The following is a 24,831-nucleotide window of genomic DNA, read 5'->3' on the forward strand; positions in this document are numbered from 1 at the left end:
CCATGAATATCGAATTGTTTATCCTGTTTAACAAAACCCACAAAGACGGTCAAACCTACTACGTCAACCATTACCGCCATGAATATCGAATTGTTTATCCTGTTTAACAAAACCCACAAAGACGATCAAACCTACTACCTCAACCATTACCGCCATGAACATCAAATTGTTTATCCTGTTTAACAAAACCCACAAAGACGGTCAAACCTACTACCTCAACCATTACCGCCATGAATATCAAACTGTTTATCCTGTTTAACAAAACCCACAAAGACGGTCAAACCTACTACGTCAACCATTACCGCCATGAAGATCAAATTGTTTATCCTGTTTAACAAAACCCACAAAGACGGTCAAACCTACTACCTCAACCATTACCGCCATGAATATCGAATTGTTTATCCTGTTTAACAAAACCCACAAAGACGGTCAAACCTACTACGTCAACCATTACCGCCATAAACATCAAATTGTTTATCCTGTTTAACAAAACCCACAAAGACGGTCAAACCTACTACGTCAACCATTACCGCCATGAAGATCAAATTGTTTATCCTGTTTAACAAAACCCACAAAGACGGTCAAACCTACTACGTCAACCATTACCGCCATGAAGATCAAATTGTTTATCCTGTTTAACAAAACCCACAAAGACGGTCAAACCTACTACCTCAACCATTACCGCCATCAACATCAAATTGTTTATCCTGTTTAACAAAACCCACAAAGACGGTCAAACCTACTACCTCAACCATTACCGCCATGAATATCAAATTGTTTATCCTGGTTAACAAAACCCACAAAGACGGTCAAACCTACTACCTCAACCATTACCGCCATGAACATCAAATTGTTTATCCTGTTTAACAAAACCCACAAAGACGGTCAAACCTACTACGTCAACCATTACCGCCATGAATATCGAATTGTTTATCCTGTTTAACAAAACCCACAAAGACGGTCAAACCTACTACCTCAACCATTACCGCCATGAATATCAAATTGTTTATCCTGTTTAACAAAACCCACAAAGACGGTCAAACCTACTACCTCAACCATTACCGCCATGAATATCAAACTGTTTATCCTGTTTAACAAAACCCACAAAGACGGTCAAACCTACTACCTCAACCATTACCGCCATGAACATCAAATTGTTTATCCTGTTTAACAAAACCCACAAAGACGGTCAAACCTACTACGTCAACCATTACCGCCATGAACATCAAATTGTTATCCTGTTTGATATTTTTTTAATTTTTATTGCAGTATGTCGATCCGAATTCCAGATTCATGGAATTAGCTGAAAGTTTCCAAGTTCTACGAGATGGTCAGATATTATTGGTAATATAACAAATATAATACAAACAAATATAACTGTTTAGATCTTAATACGATAACAAAGTTTATCCTATATACATGCTATAACAAAACAAATTTTTTATTGGACAGTCTATATGTTAAAACAAATTATTGTTCATCGAAAATTTAGTCTTATGTATATCTTCCTTTTTTTTGTACTTTTGTAAAATTCAGTATAAAACAAAATCTTCAAGGCATATACGTTTGGAATAATATTAGTTTTCAAAATAAAGTGTATATTATATATTTTTAATTGCTTTCAAAACAAGAGACATTTACTTTAAAATTTTCCACATCAGTTTTTTTATCATAACTTTTCATATATCCAATATTCTTACATTGTAAATGATACAACGTTTGAACTTTTTTACAGGCTAATGGCATACATCCGGAAGATGGATATAAAGCCAAGGCAGATAAACAAGATAAACATATGCTGACACATCAACAAAAAGTGGAACTTGGTCTGGAATCAGAAAAGGTATATAATTGATGATAAAATCTAATCATTTTGCTTTTCAACAATAAAATGATGCCTGCTTTTTTGCCAAAAGAAATTATTTGTTTTACCAAAAAAAATTAAACCTTGGTTTTACATGAAGTAATTAAATATTTATAAGAAACCAAGAGCAAACATTTTTTAACATTTAAACTGTTCCCATGCATGCAACTTAAAAACATATCTTTTTCATTGTGATTATTAAAAAATATCTAAATCATATTTTATATTTATTTCAGCCCAGTGAAGGTCATGGTATTGTTTCACAAAGAGCATTTACGGCAGGAAATAATCTGTGGCCAGGTGGCATTGTACCTTATGAAATCAACACAACTTCACTTAGTAAGAAGTTTTTTTTATACAAGTTAATGTACGTCTCATATCTTATCTGTACTTCTGTTAGTTTTTACCAAAATCTTCTCCTCTGAAACACCCCAAGGGTAATTGGAGAATAAAAATATGATGACTCTTGGTCTTCTTTCGACCGCAGTATAACCCTCACTACAGTGATCAGTAACTAGAAGGATATATTAGTATTTTGTTAATAGAAATAGAAAGTTTTATTCTCTGTCAGGTCAAAGTAATCAACTTTTTATATACTAGTATCCAGCCACACTCTCTTTTCGTTTCAAATTAGATAAGATATTCATATTATTCGATTGGAAAATAATGACTTCAAATGCAGAAAATTGAGGCAATATAGTTTCATACTATTATTTAGCACACGAAAGAGCTATACCTGTAATCGAAGAAGCTATTAAAAGATTTAACGAAACCACATGTATACAATTTCTTCCTCATACAAAGACTCTAGAAGAAGAACTAGGGCACACTGGATGGGTTAATTTCGTAAGTAGCGGGTAAGTTTAGCTATTTATTCTAGTAAGTTCGTTCTGTAAAGCTGTACGTCAAAAGAATAAACTCATTTCTATTAACTGTATTCCACTATGTACAAAGGTGAATGTCCGGTTTGGTGGGAAACAATGATGAAAATTTTGTGTAATCAATTCTTCATAAAATTTTTAACAGAGAGCTTCATAGAATATGTGTATGTTCATTGAAAATGCGAACAATTCTTCGTGTACACATTTTGAGAATTTTTACAGATTTTCCGGCAGTTGAAACTCTTAGTCAATTTCAGCAAAGAGTACGGGCAAATAGGCCTTTATTTGACCCAAATATTAGTGCAAATTAAAAAATTACCATATACATAATCTTAAATTTGTTCTAACTATACAAAGATACAAGATGTTTAAAAAAAACATTTATAATGGTAACCATGACAACAAACCATGATTACATTTGTATGTTTTGTAAAATTTCTGGATTGTCCTTGTTTTACATCAACTTTAATGTATATTTTTGCAATACAATGAACATGTGCGCACCCAAGAAATAAACGCTCCATAAACCATATCAAATACTAGTGCCATTACAACTTTTACTGTCTTTTAAAATACAAACAAGAAGTATTAAAACCTGACCATGTAAGGCCATTGTACTTATTATGATGATCTGGATTAGTTGGTCTTACGTTCAAGGAAATCCATTTTTTTTTTATCTTCACTTGTATAATTTTTTTAACTCGTAAATGCAGTATGCAAAAAATTCGATTCTTGCAAACTCGTCCTTACTTTACTCTTATTTTGACTTTATATCTACGGGTTTTACTCCTTTCATGCTCTTTCAATTTTCAGTCTGTAAAAATTAAAAATAAGTATTTATTTTTAAAGATCCTTCTTAATTTTTTAAAAACGAAAGCTCGAATTTATGTGAAATCTGGTAGATATTTGTCTCATTGGCAATCATACCACATCTCTTTATTTTCATACTACTTAGTATATGGAATCACGATGCACTGTTAATAGTGATGTTTTTTTTCCAATTAGATCGAGTTTATCGAAAAAGCAATGAAAAAGAAAGAAAGATATATTATATAAATAACACATAGCTGAGAGGGTGATAGAGCAGATTGTTACCCCGAGAAAACATTGTCAACTGAGGTGAAGCCAAGGTTGACAATGTCTTTTCGAGGGGTAACAATCTGCTCTATCACCCTCTCAGATATGTGTTATTTAAATTATTATACTGAATGTTCTGTATATTAAATTTCAAATTCAAAGTAATAAACTATGTCGTCTTGTACATAACAATCATCCGTATTTATTAATGCGCACACTTTAGCAAGCGTCTCCGTGAAGGGTAATAGAGTATTTGCCATGGGATAAAGTAAATTGTCTCCCTCGTATTAACCAATCAAAATCTGGCATTTTGACATGAAGTACAATAATGTATATTACTGTGCAGATGTTAGCATAACTAACATAAATTTGATTTTTTCCAACATATTATTCATTACAGAGGCTGCTGGTCTTATGTTGGAAAGGTGTTTGGTGGACAGTCCATCAGTTTAGGACAGCCAGGGTGTTTATGGGTTTGTATTTTCTAACAATAAACAAAATATTGTATGCGTTTGATTTGTTCATAGTATACTAGAACACACCCGCGACATCGCGGTTACCTGACTGAATTAAAGTACCTACACCTTAATCTAAGCCTGTTTTTTAGTATTCGTATTGTCATCTGATAAATTCATGCTGATTTAAAGGTGCATAGTTTTTTTAGCTCACCTGGCCCAAAGGGCCAAGTGAGCTTTTCTCATCACTTGGCGTCCGTCGTCGTCGTCGTCGCCCGTCGTTGTCCGTCGTCGTTAACTTTTACAAAAATCTTCTCCTCTGAAACTACTTGGCCAAATTAAACCAAACTTGGCCACAATCATCTTTGGGGTATCTAGTTAAAAAAAATGTGTCCGGTGACCCGGCCAACCAACCAAGATGGCCGCCATGGCTAAAAATAGAACATAGGGGTAAAATGTAGATTTTGGCTTATATCTCTGAAACCAAAGCATTTAGAGCAAATCTGCCATGAGGTAAAATTGTTAATCAGGTCAAGATCTATCTGCCCTGAAATTTTCAGATGAATCGGACAACCCTTTGTTGGGTTGCTGCCCCTGAATTGGTTATTTTAAGGAAAATTTGCCGTTTTTGGTTATTATCTTGAATATTATTATAGATAGAGATAGACTGTAAACAGCAATAATGTTCAGCAAAGTAAGATCTACAAATAAGTCAAATGACCAAAATGGTCAGTTGACCCCTTAAGGAGTTATTGCCCTTTATAGTCAATTTTTAACCATTTTTCGTAAATTTTTGTAATCTTTTACAAAAATCTTCTCCTCTGAAACTACTAAGACAAATTTAACCAACTTGTCCACAATCATCATTAGGGTATCTTGTTTAAAAAATGTGTCCGATGACCCCACCCGCGAACCAAGATGGCCGACATGGCTAAAAAATAGTACATAGGGTAAAATGCATTTTTTGGCTCATATCTCTAAAACCAAAGCATTTAGAGCAAATCTGACGAGGATAAAATTGTTAATTAGGTCAAGATCTATCTGCCCTGAAATTTTCAGACCACTCAGGCAACCCTTTGTTGGGTTGCTGCCCCTGAATTGGTAATTTTAAGAAAATTTTGCAGCTTTTGGTTATTATCTTGAATATTATTATAGATAGAGATAAACTGTAAACAGCAATAATGTACAGCAAAGTAAAATCTACAAATAAGTCAACATGACCAAAATTGTCAATTGACCCCTTAAGGAGTTATTGCCCTTTATAGTCATTTTTTTACAATTTTCATAAATTTTGAAAATTTTTGTAAATTTTTACAAAATATTTTCCACTGTAACTACTGGGCCAAGTTCATTATAGATAGAGATAATTGTAAGCAGCAAGAATGTTCAGTAAAGTAAGATCTACAAACACATTTCAAAATCTTTCTGTTTGAACCCGACCTGGTTTTTTTACTAGTGTGTTAAATGTCATCCTTACACCAAAACCTATAGGGGTGCTCCTATGTAAGGAGGGGGATACAAAACATACATACATACATTCAACCGGAAACTACATGTGACATATACTACTGGTATCGGTATCGGATTCGACCCGAAACTTGTTAATTCTCGGTAATATCAATTATGTCGTAAACAAAAAGGCCTGGAATGGTGTAATCTTTAATCAACGCCATTGTCCTATATTAGTTATATATAAAGTTGAATTCTTTGGTTTGTCGTTTTTACGTCATGCTGGCTAACAAATTGGACCTCCTTATTTTTTTAGTTTTATAGATTTGTCAAATTTCAGTCATGAGAAAAAACCAAATATGCATAAAGTCCTCTCGTCCCCACCTTAATCAAGAAGATTTCCTTTTATATTCAATAGGGCGACAGGGGTATACTTTTAGGAAACAAAAAGTTATAATAAAATAGATTGTACAAGACTTATATATTGAGAAACGGATTTGTAAAAGTTGTTCGAAACTTGCATCCGAATCCCAAATTGTACTGTTATGTCTAATTGCACTTTTCCATTGTTACTATTTTCAATAATCAAATTCTTTTTAAACCTAACTTTATATGAAAAGCGTAACACAATGGTTTTGTTTTCGTTTCCAATTAAAAAAAGAATACAGCTCATAGGATTAAACAGATATACACAATTTATACAGTTTATATATACAGCATTAATGTCATAAACAATTTCTAACATGTAGCGGAGTTTGGCATACAATTTACATTGGTATTAACAGTACACAAGAAACAATAAAGTGTTATGAATTTTCTCTGCCTCATAAAGGTAACTACCCAGATTATTTAACTCCTTTATAGTTCTTACAGATAACAACTGAACTAGTTTGAAAGTAGATGGATTTCTATAATAATATATCTTAATATATTTACGTCTGACATTTAAATACTTATCACACTCTTTATAAAATGATATTCATCTTCGATCGCGTTTTTATCACACATAGTACAAACACGCTCATTTCTGATAATATTAAAGTATCTTCCAGTTTCTATAATGAAGACATTTAAAAATATATTGAGTACAACTGTGTGTCTAAAACAACTAGATGCATGGATTATAAAAGTAGTGTAAAATGATATGCTAAAAGGCAAAATGATTAAACATTTGGAAATGAAGGATATAAATATATGATACATATATATGTGTTTGATACTCAAGTTACTTTCAATGCATATGATTACATATATCAAGAATTTCTTTTTAATGACAAAATAAATCAATAATTTTAAATCTGCTGTATTCCAAAATTATTTCGGTAACTTAGTCTACTGTTATGATTGAAGGTTGGAGTTGCTATCCATGAAATGGGTCATGCATTAGGTGAATGGCATGAACAGAGCAGAACTGACAGAGATAACCATTTAAATATGAGGTGGGATATTCTGGGAGAGTCGACAAAGGGTGATGCAAACTATGGTAAAATGGATACACGAAACTATAACCCATATGATTATGAATCAGTTATGCAGTACGGCGCTGGGGTACGTTTGATTAATTTCATTTAAATAAAAATACATTTGTTTTTAAATTGCATGATGTTCAGAAGAAATGCAAGGCTGGTTACGTATTTTTTTCATTTTTGTGACAAATTTTGCGTAAAATCTTTGGTTTTCTGGCTTGTTTTTCTTTGTCTGCACGTTTCTCCCTTTTGTCATGATGTTTTCTGGGGTTTTATTTTCGACTTATGAATTTTTGAACAACTCCTTTGGGCAAATCTACATTTCTTTTAAATATATCATGTGTATCGTTGCTTGAACTAGAACTTGTGGCATAGAACGACGTCATCACTATCAAAAGCTTTCTTTTGGGTATCCTCTTTCAGAACTTTGGTATGCCATATCGTTTTTAAATAGAGATTGCTTCGTATTTATGTCATGAAAGTATACAGACTTATAAGTAGTTTCTATTGAAGATTCGAGTCTGCAGTATGCAGTAAATTTTTCCCCTTATGTATTTTATAAGAGTTCATTTTTTTGTTGAAAACTTTAGTTTCGAAGTCACAATATGACCACATATACTAAATACTACGTCAAAAAATTAAATTTCAGTTTAACTTTCGAATTCTGGAAAACTGGGATTTAAGCAAAACGATCACAAATTATTTAGAAAACAATACAAATGGCTAAGTTTATAGCATTAACGGTACCAATTTTACGGCACCAGATGCGCATTTCCACAATTTATGTCTTTTCGGCGATACTCGAGGCTAAAATATTTGAGAATCCAAAACCTGTTACAAACGTTGAAAAGTTAATGAAACCAAAAAGGACATAAATTATAGCCAAATCCGGACAAGAAATCAAACCTTTCCATGAGGGAGATATTTCCTTAATTTAAGATAATTTCCAAAATTTTATAACACCATGAAAATGATGAAAAATTGAGAGAAATCGTGAAAGAAATGAGTCTATATCATTTTTTTTTAAAAGTACAAATTTGTATCGATCAACAGGAAAAAAATATTGAAAAGGAATTACTTTTATCCTCGTACTGTATGTATGTATTGTGACTGATATTCATTTGATGTCGTGAAAGTTTGTAAATTTGATATCAACCATATAATTCAACAGTACAGGAATCTTAATTTTCATTTTTTTTTCAAATGTAAATGGGAAGCTCTCTTTCTGTAACAACTTATCCTATTGTCTATAATGTCTGTTTCGTCGTTTTTCGCCTTTGCCAGGTGATTTCTGTTTCTCTTCGAGTATTTGCCTCCTGGGTGTCTTCCGCCTCTCTTTTTTTTAATTCTTTTTTGTTTTTGCTTTTCAAACTTTTTTCTGAAAGTTTACATTCATGCGAAGGACGAAGATATATGTACTATTTTGATTAAATAAAATGTTTGTACAGATGATATAAAATTCAGAATGGAAATGGGGAATGTGTCAAAGAGACAACAATCCGACCAAAGAGCAAAAAACAGTCGAAGGCCACCATTAGGTCTTCAACACAGCGAGAAAATCCCGCACCCGGAGGTGGGCTTCAGCTGGCCCCTAAACAAAAATGTGTACTAATTCAGTGAAAATGGACGCCATACTAAACTCCAAAACATATAAATGAACTAAAATAGAAAAACACATACAAGACTGACAAAGGCCAGGGGCTCCTGACTTGGGACAGGCGCAAAAATGCGGCGGGGTTAAATATGTTTTGAGTAGAATAAACAAACACACATCAATACGCACAGTAAAACTCAGTTTAAAAGGAGTCCGAGTCCAATGTCAGAATAGGTAACAAAAGAAACTAAGCAAAGTGACAATGATACATAAATTAACAAAGGACTACTAGTAGTTACTGACATGCCAGCTCCAGATTTCAATTAAACTGATTGAAAGATTATGTCTTCATCATATGAAAATCAAGCACAATCCCTCCCGTTAGGTGTTTAGTATCATACCATAATAAAATATATGAGAAGAACATAACCCGTATTATGCCAACAACTGGTTTTAGAATAAATGTGTTTATTTCCGATGCAAAGACCCTACGAGTGAATCAATATTAATACCCAAATATGCCATCTTTAATGAGCTGACAACAGTATCGTAACTATATCCCTTCTGAATAAGTCTGTTTAAAGGTTTTGTAAGCTTTTGAGGTGAGTGCCGACATTTTTTGTGCTTTGTATAGCATATTATCATAAAAGATTTAATGTGAAATACCTGAACGCATAAGATGTCTGCATGTTGATATACATTTACGAATGATGTCCTTGTACCGATGATGAAATTTAGTAAACGCCTTGACTAGTCTGCCACACCGAAAACCCTGGTGGAACAACCCCTCAGTAACACATATCATAAAGGAAAATATAAAAATCAGTTGTGCCTTTCAAATTTAATACCTTTGTTGATTTTCCATTTGTCTTTTTACAGAGCGGCATGGAAGTTTTACAACCTGAATTAAAGTTCTTGACAAATTATGGTGGTGATTTATCATATTATGACATAAAAGATATAACGGATGCATACAGATGTACAGGTAGAACAACAAAGAATTATTGACATAAATTTTGAAATATATATTTCTTAGAAGAAATACATTAAGTCATAACCCGAATTTATTAGTACCGCTGCAGAGTCAAATTAAATTATTTGCTTGCCTGTTGACAAATATTTACTTGTCTCTTCTTAATTGTTCCTGTTTTACTTTCAACGCTTTTACAACCCTATAAAATTATAAAAACAAGTATTCAAATCTTATCATTACATTTTTATGCTACAACCATGAAATTAAGATTCATATCAAGCTTTTCGTTTGTTTTTCTATGCACTATATTAACACTGTCACGGATAGCACGTGCAGTCTTAGCTGTTGCATTTTATACGAAAATAAAATCTGATAAAAGCGTGCCTCCCTATTGTTGTCAGCAAATCATAATTACGGATTCTAATCAAACATACATGTAATGTAATTATTGTGTTATAAAGATACAATTTGGTAGAGAAAAAATATTCAAGACGAGTAGCTGCACAACAAGATAAAGTGATTTAATTTTATTATCCTAATGACAGATTAAAAATGTTTAATTGAAAATTACACTTATGTTAAAAAAAATTTTTCCTTTTGACAGATAAGTGCGTGAATCCACCTAAATGTCAAAATGGTGGCTTTCTGAACTTCCAATGTATTTGTAAATGTCCCGAAGGACTTGGAGGAGATACTTGTGAGTCAGTGATAAATGGGGAAGGTGAGTTTACTATGAAGGAAATGTAGGATATACAATAAAATCACCAAAAACAAAAATAAAATCTAGAGATCATCATTGTAAGACTATCAGATCTTTAGAACTGTTTGATATTCACATCTGATTCACACCACCGCTAGAGAAGGCTGTTTCCCAGTAACTCTTAAGTCCGGTTTCGATTGCTGATACAATAAATGTTGATAATATTGGAGCTTTTGGTCAGCATTTTACGGATCTAGTAATAAAGCGTTATATGTAAGGGCATTTACTTAATTTTATTATCCAGTAGAGTGACGGAAGATTCGGTCCCTTATTTTTGCTTGGAATTCCAAAGGAACAAACCTACGATTTGATCAGTATTTCCTCTTTAGAAAGTGTCGTGAGTGTATATGTTGGGTTTCCAGGCCAATTGTTAACACCTAATTTCTTAATCAAACAGTTATAAATACATGTATAGACGTGTTACTTCTATACATTATGATGGTAAGTTATATCAATTGATTAGGCATCACTTAATAATTAATTGTGTTTCAGTATGTGGTGGAATAATTGATATTAACGCAGGACAGGAAACCACTATTACAACACCCAATTATCCAGATAGTTACAAACTTGATACAAAATGTGTCTGGTTATTACGGGTAAGTAAGTTTTACTGATAATATTACGTAAAATAAATTAGAGGCAAACGTAATTTACCGATGTCTTTATCTCATAAATCCATACAAAAGCCTGACATCCACCATGAACGAAAATTTGGTTTTTAAAAATCCTGTTTATCATTAACGAATGTTGGGCGACCATGAAAATAGGAGAGGCTATATATTATCATAATACCGCAAATATTCTTTCGACCATAGAAAAGTATTATATACGATTGAAACAATTATCTAGAAAAAGAAATACGAAATACCATTGTTCATCCCAAAACACTTAATGATGCAGTTATCTCGCACCAAATCGGTTTCTTACAGGTATCACACTATGTAAATGGTGTCCTCTAAGAAATGTGCCTTCTCGTTCTCGGTGTACTGTGACTTCTATTTTTCAACACCACATAACAACAGCACATTCAGTTTGGTATGTATATAAACTCATCATAGATACCAGGATTAAACTTGTATACGCCAGACGCGCGTTTCGTCTACAAAAAGACTCATAAGTGACGCTCGAATGTATATTTGTTTTTTACATTGATTCTTCATTTTTTAATAACATGATATTTTAAAGAATTAATTTTGCAAACATTAATTGCATATTTGCATAGAAATAATTATAACATTAAAGAAATGTTTGGATGTAGTGTCTGAACATCCTATCACGTTCAAAGATTTTTGACATTTTGATTAGCAAATATTGTTACAAATTTCAAAGCATGAATTTAAAATCATTTATCTCTGAAATGAAACAAACATGAACCTTGATATTGCTGTATACTTTTACATGGAATGAATGTATTATAGTTGGTTAAGTCTGCAAGTGTTTTGTGACTTCGCGGTCATTTCATTCACGTGTACTGTGACTTCTTGTACATATCAATTGTGAATGTACTGTGACTTGTTGTTCAACAAATGTATTGTAGTTCTATTTCTTTACAAAAGTGATTATGCTTTGGTAGCTCTAGTCCTTTAAGACTTAATATCGGGTTGCACTCATTTGACCTTTATTAGTTTTACTAAGAATCTGTTGTTTGTGACATGAAGCATTTATTGTATCTGTTTAGTTTATTCTTGTTTTGTTTTGTCTTTCTTTATATTAAATTTTGCGGTACCATTGTGTCATATAAAGATATGCAGTTGAAGACTTTACTTTGGTTTTAAAGAATCAGTTTTCAAACGAAATATTTGTTTTTTTATTTTTATTTTTTGTTTTGTCTGGTCCGTTTGTTCGTCCTTGTCCGTCTTTTTTCCTATATGTAATTTTCCACATTTTCAACTACTCGCTCATCATTTTTCTTCGAATTTGAAAGATGTAAATGACTTTTAATGGGATTTTCTCCACAATCCATAACTGAAAATGGATATAGTTTATGGTGTCAGTACATACATATACAATTGGTTTATACAAAACTTGAACTGATCCCATATTCCTTCACATTTTTTAACTGTATTCCAACCCCATATTCTTGGATAGATGAAATACAGAGACATTATAATATTTGCATTGATTTAAATGTGTGTATGCTTTTTGTTTCTGGCCTTGTAAGGAGGAAATACATGACATTTGTGTGTATATTATTTAAAACGATGTCTCTAGTGCAATATAACTATAAATCAATAGTATACATCGACTGATTGACAGTTTGCTAGGTAAGGATATAGTAAAGTTTAAACTACAAACCAATATGATAACACTAAGATATGAAAACTGGTAGCTGCTGTTGTAAATTGTTACTATAACACGAAGTCACTGCACACAAAAACGTGAAGGCACAGTACACTCTAACAGATTATGAACATGAAGTCACAGTGAACTTGCAAACTAAACTGACTATGAATATTCGTTCCATGTAACAGTATACAGCAATATCATGGATCATGCTTGTTTGTTATCAAAGATAATTTATTTAAAAGAAGGATTAATTCATGCGTGTCATTTGTAACAATATTTTCTAATTTAATTGCCATTAAATATTGGAATTTTATCTTACGTTCATTTAATTCAGACAAAATGCTTTAAAATTTTATTATTGTAATATTCCAAATCTGCAATTAATAAATGCAAACTTCTTCTAAAATATATCATTTTAATTGTCATTAAATATTGGAATTTTATTTGACGTTCATTCAATTCAGACAAAATGCTTTCAAATTTTATTATTATAACAATCCAAATATGCAATTAATAAATGCAAACTTCTTCTAAAATATATCATTTCAATTGTCATTAAATATTGGAATTTTATTTGACGTTCATTCAATTCAGACAAAATGCTTTCAAATTTTATTATTATAATAATCCAAATATGCATTTAATAAATATATATCATGTTATAAAAAAATGAAGAAACATTATAAAAAACAAAATAATCATACTAAACTCAATATATCGTTGTCGTTTGTTGTTGAAAATCACAACACACCGAGAACGCTAAGGCTTATTTCATAGAGGACACCGTTTACAGAGTTGTTGGTACAGTAAAAGTACACAATAAGAAGCAATTTTAATGTAAAGTTAATCAATGTGATATAGTTGGAATTGTTACAGAACCCTCACTATATATTGGAGTATTTGTTCTAGCGTCCGAACATTAAACAATAATTTTAACAGTTAAATGTTTTAAATGTGTAGTTCATGGGAAATAAAAGTCAATGTCTTTCAAACTTTCTATTAAAGATTTTAATGTAAAAGTTAAAGCAATCAATATGTTCCGTTGCTATTTTAACTTTGAAATACTTTAACATCGCCAAAAACAATCATAAAACGAAAACAGAAGAAACAATAATAAGACGTTTTGCTTTTAAACACTATACTTTTAATTGGGAAAAAATAAAAAGGAATCCCTGGCTTTCTAAGAGTTTACAATTTTATTTGGACGGAGAAAACATCTATTACTTTACAAATTATCTTCTTTTCCATAGGCTCCAGAGAATTTACATGTCAGAGTGAATGTTGATGTCTTTCATTTGCCAGTGGTTAATAATAATAAGTGTTATCATTGGTTGGAGGTCCGGTATAACCTGGTTGGCCAAACAGGTGTAAGGTAAATATTTAATATCATTTCTATAAATTCTTGATTATAATGTAATTTTTACTTACAATTCGGAGAAGAATTTTTTAAGATCTACAGTGATATCGTTTATGCACATGAATTCTGTTCCTTCACTGTGCGTTGTATAAATATTTTTTACATTATTATATTTCACGGCATCGTTATACACATAGTGTACTATATGTTATATTCTATGGTACCCTTATACACTTATTAGTCTATATGTTACAATTTATGGAATCCTTATTCACCTAAGAGTCTATATATTATATTTTATTGAATCCTTATACATCTAAGAGTCTATATGTCACATTTTATGGAAACCTTATGCACCTAAGAGTCTATGTTACATTTTATGAAATCCTTATACGCCTCAGAGTCTATGTAACATTTTATGCAATCCTTACACGCCTAAAAGTCTATATGTTATATTTTATTGAAACCCTACAAACCTAATCGTCTACTCATATGTATTTGTCAAATTCGTTGTGTCTATTTAAGGAAATGTGGTACAACTGCCGGTGATGTGTGGACAACATCTTCGTGGGGCGAACAAAACTTAATGTTGTTGATATTTGATAGTGTTTATGGAAAGAACCATCCTGCCGATAAAGGTTTTTCTCTTAGAGCAAACACTGTCCATAAAGGTACTCTATAATTATTAAACCCCATTTAGGGTAGGCATGTTTGAATATCATTTGTAGTTTAAACTACAAACTTGTAGTAGATTTTGATGCTGGAAACCAAAATATTTGAAAATCCAAAATTTAAAAAAATGAACAGCTTATAAAAAGGACAAAATGTATAACCAAAATCAGGGGTATGAATCAGAGTTTGGTATCAGGGAGATATATATTCCTTAATTTAGATTAGTTTCCTAAATTTGGTAATAGGAAATTTAAAAAAAAATCGTATTTTCATGCCAGCACCAAAGTACTGGATACAGGTCTGATGATACCCTCGGGGACTTACAGTTAGCCAGCAGACAGGACAGTCAGTCATTACTCATTAAATAATCAATCACTGTCCAAGAAAAACACAGACTTTCTTCCGGTAGTTTTTCGTTTGCTGAAAAGTTATATATTTAAGGACGTTTTTTATATCATTTTTACATATTTGATTTATTTTGAATGTAACTGTGGTAAATATGATGAATCCCTTTTTAATCGGATGCACTGTAAGTCAATTAAATTAATTTTGTTAACTTTTGTTATCAAGTTATTGATAGTGTTTCAGTATAACAATTTAACTTTAACCTCTCTGTAAGATGTTACAGTAACTACATAACATTTACCTTATACAGTAAGAATCAACATTTGTTTAAAGCATTGCGAACTGAAATAGCATAAGAAAAATATAAACGGATGGAAAAATGAACTAACTACACAAAATCCATAATTTTTAATCCAGTTAAGAAACAACTTTCAAATACTTGACATTTTCTAGACGCCTTCAATAAAAAAATTGCTATCGTACGCCTTTTACAATCTTACTGATTCGATATTTTGCATATGAAAATGTCAAACATCTGTCTTACCGTTTACACGTTTATTACACGAAAAACAAATGAAATCATTATTATAGACAAACTATAATACAGGTTTTTTTCACAAAGGTTGCATTCCTGTTCCATGTATCAATGGAGTGTGTAAAGAATGCGAAGCAGGAGAATTTAGATGTCAATGTGATCCAGGTTTTGAAGGGACACTGTGTGATACTATGGAAGGTAAAGTTACATATGTCGATATAAGAAGATGTAGTATGAGTGCCAATGAGACAACTCTCCCTCCAAGTCACAGTTTGTAAAAGTAAACCATTATAGGTCAAAGTACGGCCTTCAACACAGAGCCTTGGCTCACACCGAACAGCAAGCTGTAAAGGGCCCCAAAAATGACTAGTGTAAAACCATTCAAACAGGAAAGCCAACGGTCTAATCTATATAAAAAATGAATTTAATCTACAAAAGAGACAAGACATCATATTGTGTGTACAACTATCTCAACAGATTTGTTATGTTTTTCCGGTGTTTGTTATTGTTTTATAGTATATCTTTATGATAAAAGTAAAGGCTTCTCCTTTACTGATTTTTTTCTGTTTGATAGCCATTCCTAGACCACTTGTCGAGATTTAAAATGAGAGAATTGAGATCTTAAAAGGATACCTTGACCCAGATACATATTCATTTGCTACATCTTCTTTATTCGCATGAACAATCTTTAGTGTATAGACTTTAGGATTTGAAAATAATATTAGGTTCAGAATTTGTTTTCAGTCTTGTCTAATTTCATATCGTATAATTGCTACTATATATTGATTTAGATTTCTTTTAGCAGCGAACATTGTTATCCATTTGGATTGTGGGTATAGCACAATAAGATCTGTGTTAAGAAAAAAGTAAAATAACAAAAATACGGAACTCCGAGGAAAATTCAAAACGGAAAGTCCGTAATCAAATGGCAAAATCAAGAGAGCATTTGGGTTCATTAGAGGGACAAACTTATGTTTATATGCAATCTGTCGGTTTTTTTTTAATAAAATTAAGAACATGTCAAGTGGAATCTTACTATAGATGTAAAGAGATATATAACCTTTGAACTGTGATACATTGAAAGATTTGGTAAAATATACATAGTATAAGAGTATAACAGCAACTACATTTTACGCGTAGAACCTCAATCGTTCATAACCTTTGCGACAAATAGCATTTTATGGAGACATTTGTCTATACATTAATGTTTGGGAATGAATTTTAACTTTTATACCGATTTTTGGAGAATTTCGATAGCCTATATTTCGGGCAAACCACATGAACCTGTATATGTTGATGATTTTCAACATGCTACATATACGAACATTGAATAATTGATAACTGTATAACGTCCAGCGGCCAATGGTTATACGTATATAGCGTTGAGTTAGACAATTTGCATACCTTTTTTTCTTAAAGCACACCTTTTAAAAGTAAAATAACAAAAAAAACGAACTCCAAGGAAAATTCAAATCGGTAAAAACCCTTATTAAGATGGCTCACCCCAATAAGGACCCCCGGTAGAATTTTTTTATTTTCACATATTTTGTAGATTTTTTTTATGCTGAATCCAAAAATGCAAAGACAAAAGGGGGTCACCAGGCTCGTTTTCCCCTCAAATGGAAGCGAAATGTGCGATTTTGACCCTATTTCCAAACTGTTCCACCCTTACAACAATAACGATTACATCAAATTCAAAGACTTTTAGAACCATGTCAGTATGATTAAAATGTAAACGTTCCCCTTGGTTGTTTTAGACTGAAAAATCCTTTTATTTTCAGATTTATGTCTAAATTTGGCATTTTCTTATTTCAGTTTAAGGCTAAAAATATTAGTTAAATCGATTTTTCGTAAAATTTCCCCGGTAGATTTTTTTTTAAAAACGGATATTTCAAAGCTATGAATTTTTCAAGCATTTTAAGGTAAAATAAAATGGGGGTCACCAGGCTTTTAAAAATGTTACGAGCTTTTGTTTAACCCCTCTACCCTATGAGGTCTGATTTCAATGCACCCCATTAATTACTTTCTTGTGAATTTTTATTGATGTCTTTAAATAAAATAATGTTTGTAATTATATCAATGAACGATAGCTAAATATAAATGTGATTAACATTTTACTGTTTGTTATAAAAAAGCGACATTTTAATTATTTTGGTGAAATACGATAATTTTGTCTGGCGCGAGTTGCTTCCCTCTAATTTGGCGCCATAATCGGACAACAGAAATTTCAGGGTCGCCATTGCTGAGCATCATACTGCACTGATAAATACGACCATGTACATGAATAACAGACATAGTGGCGAATAGACAACGACGAAGGTAGAGTCATTACATAAGAAAACATAGATTTTAATATATTAGACAGCCAAATGCTATCAGTATCACGAAAAATTCAAAGTGGGGGGTTATCTCAAAATACTCGCTACTGTAGAAAATCACTGCGGCTGAAATCTTGCATGGGCTAAATTTCTGTTCTATGTATAATCGTTATGGCTTATTTATGTGTTTACTTGACCCTTAACCTGTTAACTGGCAAGTTTTGAACATGTATTAGCCTGTTTTGAAAAAAATATCAGTGTCAAACAGTCAAAGTGGAGGGGATAGTCATTTTCAGCATCTGGGCTAACGTTAGCTTCAAATGAGTCTTGGTTTTATATCGTCATTCGTAAAATCTAATTTCGTAGCCACGTTAGGGTCAAATGGAGTAAAATATTTATCGTTAACGTCTATAATCCCCAACCTCTATTTCTCTTCCCTTTTACACATAAAATTTTCTCCCCTAACTTCTACTGCCATCTCTCTTGCTCCCAGACAATAAATGGCAAAATATATTTTCCAGATTATTCATCCACCCTCTTTTCGAATTATTGTCTTTTCACCCAAAAATTATCATGTTCGCTCCAATTCAGGTTCATCCCTAGAACATTCACACCCTGAGTCTGTTTGTACCCTTCCTTTAATCTAAATCATGCTTTTGTTAGTATAGTTCTATAACACAATAAAATAAAGATATATTAAGTTTATTTTTATTGTTTAAAAATAAAGTGACTCACACGAGATCAAAGGGTTTTTCTATTTACAATCTTCATAAGATTTACTTCTACCAAATTAGTTACTTTTATTTTCACTTCAGACCAGGCTTACTAACGGACATGTACATGATACCCCTTTTTCTCGCTTCCTGATCCCTCATTCCCATGTTCCCTTACCCCTGTCCACCTGCTCAAGGGGTTCGATTGTTTCATTTGTTTTTTTGAGAATATGAATGCCTAATTTGTAAACATTTTATTGATGGATTCGTCTTGATCACAATTTGTTTACAATTAAACCCATCTCTCTTTGGTATAAAAAATTTCATAACGTCAAGTATCAGGTTAAAACATACACGTAGGGCTTATCTTGTTTACCAAATAACACATACATTTGAGTTGAAAAATGCATTATTGTTTTGTGCTTAGTATTTTTAAATACAAAATGTGTGTATCCCATATTCCAAACAAGGTACAAGACACCTCAGCATAATTTGGTTGGCGAGGAGTACAAATGTAGCTCAGCTGCATTTCAGAATTTTTAGGCAGAGAAATAACTTGTCCCTGGCAGCGAAACAGCATGCCCTGAAAAATCTGTATTTAACATATAAAAACAAAATCACTATTTACACTGACTGTGCATGTAATTTTATTTTGTTTGCTCATTATTGTTGCCACAAATACTTCATTTTTTTACGCCGTAGCAGATGGGGGCATTAAGTTTTACCCTTGTCTGTCTGTACGTACGTCCCAAAATTGGTTTCCGTTCTCTAACTTCAGTTTGCCTCAACCAAATGTTATGAAACTTATACAAAATGCTTATTACCAACAAACACAGATCAAATTTGAATTTTTTTTGGTGGTGTCCGGTTACTTTTACTGTTCTAGAACTATGCCCCTTTACAAATGGAAAAATTGCTGAATTTTTTGTTTCCATTCTCTAACTTTAGTTTGCCTCATCCAAATGTTATGAAACTTATACACATTACTTATTTCAACAAAACTCAGATCAAGTAAAAAGTTGGGTAGTGTCACTCTTACTGTTCTGTAGTTATGTTCCTTTATAACTTTATATGCAAGCGGGGGCATCATCTGTGTCCCATGGACACATTCCCCATTTATTTAAAATATGAATTAGATTGTGCTTTTAAATGTCAATCATGGTTGATTTTCTGACAGAATTACTCTGACATTTAATTTCAGGCTTCAAGTACATGTAAGAGAGTGATTTGTTGTGAAAGATCCTGGAATGTTAAACTTTACTTGGAAACTTTTGGCAAAGTACTGACAGAATTTACAGGAGAAGCCACTATCATCTTGTCTTGCAATTGGGAACTATTTGTAAAGTGCTGAAACTAAAGAACAACCAACATTAGAAGCCAAGATCAACAATACTTGGAACTACATGTATAATCAAAGTACTGTCAAAATCCATATGAGAGAACCCAAGATCACCTACACTTGGTGTCTATATGCAATGTGTTGTCAGAATCCACTTAAGAAGCCAAGATCAACTATAATTTGGAACTACATGCTTTAGTGCTGTCAAAATCCATTAAAAAAAATCCAAGATCAAAGGGACCTTCTTTACCTACCTGTCCCAATGATGAATACAGATTATTGAGTCTTATTAAAAAAACACTGAAGATTAATATTGATATAAAAATAATGAAAAAAGAGAGCTGATCAGCTAATGATTGTACATGTACATGATGTATACATGTCAACAATCACTAGTTAGTATATTGAAATTAACACTGCAAATAAATGTTTTATAAATTTGATCTCATAGACATTTGAGGAATAAAAATAAAAAACGTTTCAAAAAATGAATTTTAATAGAGCTGAATTAATTATTTTTTTGCTGTCTGTAGTGAATTTTGCTGCAAACACAATTCATGATATGCAAACTGCAATATATGCAGTTGTCTTTAATACAGAAGGTAGCTATGAGATTTGAAAATTTTGGAAATCATAATACCAAGTGGCAGTTGTGGTAAATGCACATGCCTTTGCCTCATCTTTTACCTCACCAACCCCTGACCTAAATGGCCACTTGAATTATTTTACATCATTTGGCATTTGTTTTCAATCCATATGCTATTCAGTTTCTATTTCAAAAGTTATATTTTCTGGATAAAAGGAGAAATAAAATATAGTTTTGTTCAATGAGACAGAAACCAAACAAAAAAACAAAGGAATTGTATATTGTCAGAGAAAACTTGTGTCTCATTATTAACTGACAACATTTTTACCTACTGTAATTTCAGAAATTATTGCGTGCATTTATTATTGTGATTTTTGACGAATGGACTAAATTGCGAGTTTAATTATTGTGATTACAAAAAAAATCTGCATAAAGATCTATATTTCAGTTTTCAGAATGCAAGTTCTTATTATTGTGATATTCACCCTGTCGCATTATTTGCATTAATAAAAACCTCACAATAATTTCTGAATTTACAGTATCACAATGATCCAGATTAATATTTTTGTAAATTTAGATATGCACTCATGATACAGATCGCTACAAAGATCTCAACCTCATTTCATGGATCAGTGATCAAGTTAAAGTTACCTGATTAGGGTTGTTTATCAGATACTGTTAGCAATAGGTCATTTGTCAATGTCATGTTTTTGTGTTTTTGTCTGTTTTTTCTAATGCTAAAAGTGCATGTAGTAGATAAACTATATGTATGCAATGATTCACAAATGTAAGGAGTACATGTCTGTCTGGCAGTTGTCATTGACCACATTTGCAAGGTTCATTGGTCAATGGTAAGTCCTCTTTTAACATGCTACATTGTGTAATCAATAGGTTATTATATTTGGTGTATGGTATGATTAATAAATGTATATATTGAAATATTAAGTAAAAAGATGTGATATGATTGTAAATGAGACACTCCACAAGAGACCAAATAACACAGAAATAAACAACTGAATGTAACCATACGACCTTCGACAATGAGCAAAACCTATACTACATAGTTGGGTATAAAAGGCCTCCAAATGACAAATGTACAATTTAAAACAATTTAAATGAGAAAACTAGCGGCATGATTTATGTACAAAATAATGAATGAAAAACAAATATGCCTGTCTTGCAGGGTCTATCTGAACTTAACCTCATGTTGATGGTTTTGTCTGTTACTGGCATACTATGTATATGTTTCAAAATATTTGGTTGATGGGGTGATTGTAACAGAGGCGGATTTAGGGGGAGGGCCCATTGGTTGATTATATAGGGAATCACTGAAGCATGACTGGAGCAGGCCTCTCTTAGGCAGTTACCCCTCCTACCCCTTTCATGAAAAATTTTGGTTCCGCCACTGTGTAAGGCTGGCTTGGATTGGTTTATCTGATCATTTTCATGATCATTGATAATATTAATTTTTTCTGATACTTGAAGTAAAACTTTATCTTTAGGAATATCAACATAAAGCAGGTGAGAAATTTCAGCTTGTGCACTCTTGTTAACACAAAAATTATATGGACTGCTGCCACTAGAAAATGAATCGACAATGCATGCTTGGTATGGACAAAGTTCCTCCTTTTTACCCTGCGAAGCTGCGTGTTTATTTCGGGGGGTGGGAGGGCACTTCCTATATTCAAGGTGATAGGACGTGCCGCTGGAATAGGTCACCTTTTCAAGCTTGAAAATATGTGAATAGGTCGGGAAAAACTATCAAAAATATATGATGAGGTCAATAAAGTTTCAATAACTTCTTCGTCTGTCATCTTTCTTGGTGTTCCCGGGTGTGATTTTATCAACCAAGTTTTCTCTTTTAACACTTTGGTATTCTAGTCTTACATTACCCAAGCATTGTAGGGAAAAGGTTACATTTTTACCTACGCAATATATGAAAAGTTATACATTTTTGAAATATAAATTATATGAAAAAGGTGGGCCAAAGCGGCACCCCCTAAGTATTGAAGTGCCCCCTCCCCCAGAGGTATTTATACGTCCAGCTGTATGAACACCCTGTCATAGCAAGGGATTATATGTCATATTAGGGAAGTCATATTTCTATACCCTACGATATGAAAATAAGGAGACGTGGTATGATTGCCAATGAGACAACTATCCACCAAAGTTCAAATTTAAAAGTCAATATTAAAAAAAAACATCTCCATATTATCATCATAGGCCGATAATTACGTTTCTTTGCAGCTAGCAGGTGGGTCAAACCATTATTTTAGTTTTTACGCTGATATTTCCTCTAACTTGTTTTTCCTTTTTTTTTAATGCGAACTCTGTTGGCATATTGAAAGATACAACAGAAAATAGAAGATTAACAAATATCGAAATAAGTAAAAGGAAATTATCATAAATAGAAAACATTGGCCCCGAGGTCTCATGTTATAGGACTAGAGTTCCAAAAATCATAGAATCATGATACGAGAAAAATTTTTAGATATGTTCGTGCCTATTATTTGATAAAGTATATATATAAATCTTCAAATAAAAATGTTATGTGTGACTGTCAAGTATTTAGTCTTTGTTTGAAAATTGTAATGTCCAAAAATTTTTTGGGAAAATAAAAAATGCTTAACTATTATAAAAAATTTGCAGTGTTAAAATATTTTACATACTCCGGAATTGTTATGTTCAAAAATTTTTGGCAAATAAAAAATACGTAACTATTATCAAAATTTTGCAGTGGGAAAATATTTCACATACTCCGGAATAAGATCCTACCAATACTTGGAAATGAAGATATTTCAAGTAAAAAAGAGATTTATGACAGTAACAAAATGTTATAAATGACGCAAAACGGATAAAACGGTTAAAAGCTCATTAGAGCTTATGTTGACTCTATTTGTATACTTTGCCGACTGTAAAAAAGCTTATTTATTATTATTTATTTATTTATTATTTATAGCGTGCAGACGAACCCCGATGCCTTTATACTTGCTTGATAAATTTTGCAAAGATTGGTGTCTCAATGTGAATACTAATAAGACAAAGGTTCTGATTTTCAACAAGGCAGGCAGACATGTAAAACAGATATTTACATTTCAGATTATAAATCTGGAATGTGTTTCAAAATACAAATACCTAGGTTTATATTTAAGCTCATCTGGTTCATTCAGTTATGCTCAAAATGAACTATACAAAAAATCCTTGAAAGCTTATTTCAAATTAAGGAAAGATCTTTTATCACTTAATCCTGATGTAAAAACAAGTATTCATGTTTTTGACCACACTGTAAAACCTATTTTATTATATGGTAGCGAAATATGGGGGATGTTTAATTCTCTTTCCTCTAAATGTAAGAAGGAAGATATATCTATTGAAAAATTATATTCAGGTTTACCCTGTGAGAAATTTCATATAAAATTTTGTAAATTTATACTTTGGGTACGCAAGAAAACAACAAATGCTACAGTGTTATCTGAACTTGGAAGATTTCCAATATATTTTAATATTATAAAAGGAATGTTATTTTACTGGTATAGATTAGAGAAATTAGGCAATAATTTTCCTCTATTAAAAGAGGCATATACACAATCAAAGACACTACATCACATGAATATAACATCATGGTATGGTTCAATAAATGTTATTTTTAAAATACTTGGTATTGACTATACATATGCCATAAATGCTCCATTTTGTGAATCCTTATACAAATTTAAGAAATATATACAAACCAAGCTATCAATATTGTTTATAAGCTGTTGGAAAAAACAAATAGATAAATTTTCAGACAGTAAACTGAAAACCTACCTTTTATATAAAACAAATTTTGGTTTTGAAAAATATCTAACATTGATCAAGAATTTTGAACTTAGAAGAAGTTTTACTAAATTACGTGTATCTTCTCATAGATTACAAATAGAGTTAGGTAGATATCAAGGTATTCCCCGAATTAACAGAATATGTAATAAATGTTCTTCCAATACTGTCGAAGATGAGGCCCATTTTCTATTTGATTGTAACAAATTTGAGGATGATAGAAATTGTATGTTAGCTAGTATTGCAAAATATAATTCTTATTTTTATCATATGAGCAGTGAAAGCAAAATTATCTGGTTATTTAGTGTAGAAAATGTTGAGTTACTTAAAATAATATGTAAT

General features: G+C 31.9%; 1 protein-coding gene across 1 annotated transcript in view; it reads left to right on the top strand.

Moving 5' to 3' along the window:
• Positions 1-1,293: 1,293 nt before the first annotated feature.
• The window catches only part of LOC127733370 (neurogenic locus notch homolog protein 1-like), a 40,570-nt gene continuing 17,032 nt past the window's right edge, over positions 1,294-24,831 (top strand). Inside the window, exons 1-12 of the mRNA XM_052242740.1 lie at positions 1,294-1,344; positions 1,736-1,843; positions 2,101-2,203; positions 2,583-2,721; positions 4,223-4,295; positions 7,077-7,274; positions 9,666-9,771; positions 10,364-10,480; positions 11,012-11,118; positions 14,059-14,180; positions 14,691-14,836; positions 15,805-15,915. Of these exons, the coding sequence (XP_052098700.1) occupies positions 1,294-1,344; positions 1,736-1,843; positions 2,101-2,203; positions 2,583-2,721; positions 4,223-4,295; positions 7,077-7,274; positions 9,666-9,771; positions 10,364-10,480; positions 11,012-11,118; positions 14,059-14,180; positions 14,691-14,836; positions 15,805-15,915 (1,381 nt within the window). The remainder of the gene's footprint in view (positions 1,345-1,735; positions 1,844-2,100; positions 2,204-2,582; positions 2,722-4,222; positions 4,296-7,076; positions 7,275-9,665; positions 9,772-10,363; positions 10,481-11,011; positions 11,119-14,058; positions 14,181-14,690; positions 14,837-15,804; positions 15,916-24,831) is intronic.

The sequence above is a fragment of the Mytilus californianus genome, unplaced genomic scaffold, assembly GCF_021869535.1.
Source record: "Mytilus californianus isolate M0D057914Y unplaced genomic scaffold, xbMytCali1.0.p SCAF_3, whole genome shotgun sequence".
Taxonomy (NCBI): domain Eukaryota; kingdom Metazoa; phylum Mollusca; class Bivalvia; order Mytilida; family Mytilidae; genus Mytilus; species Mytilus californianus.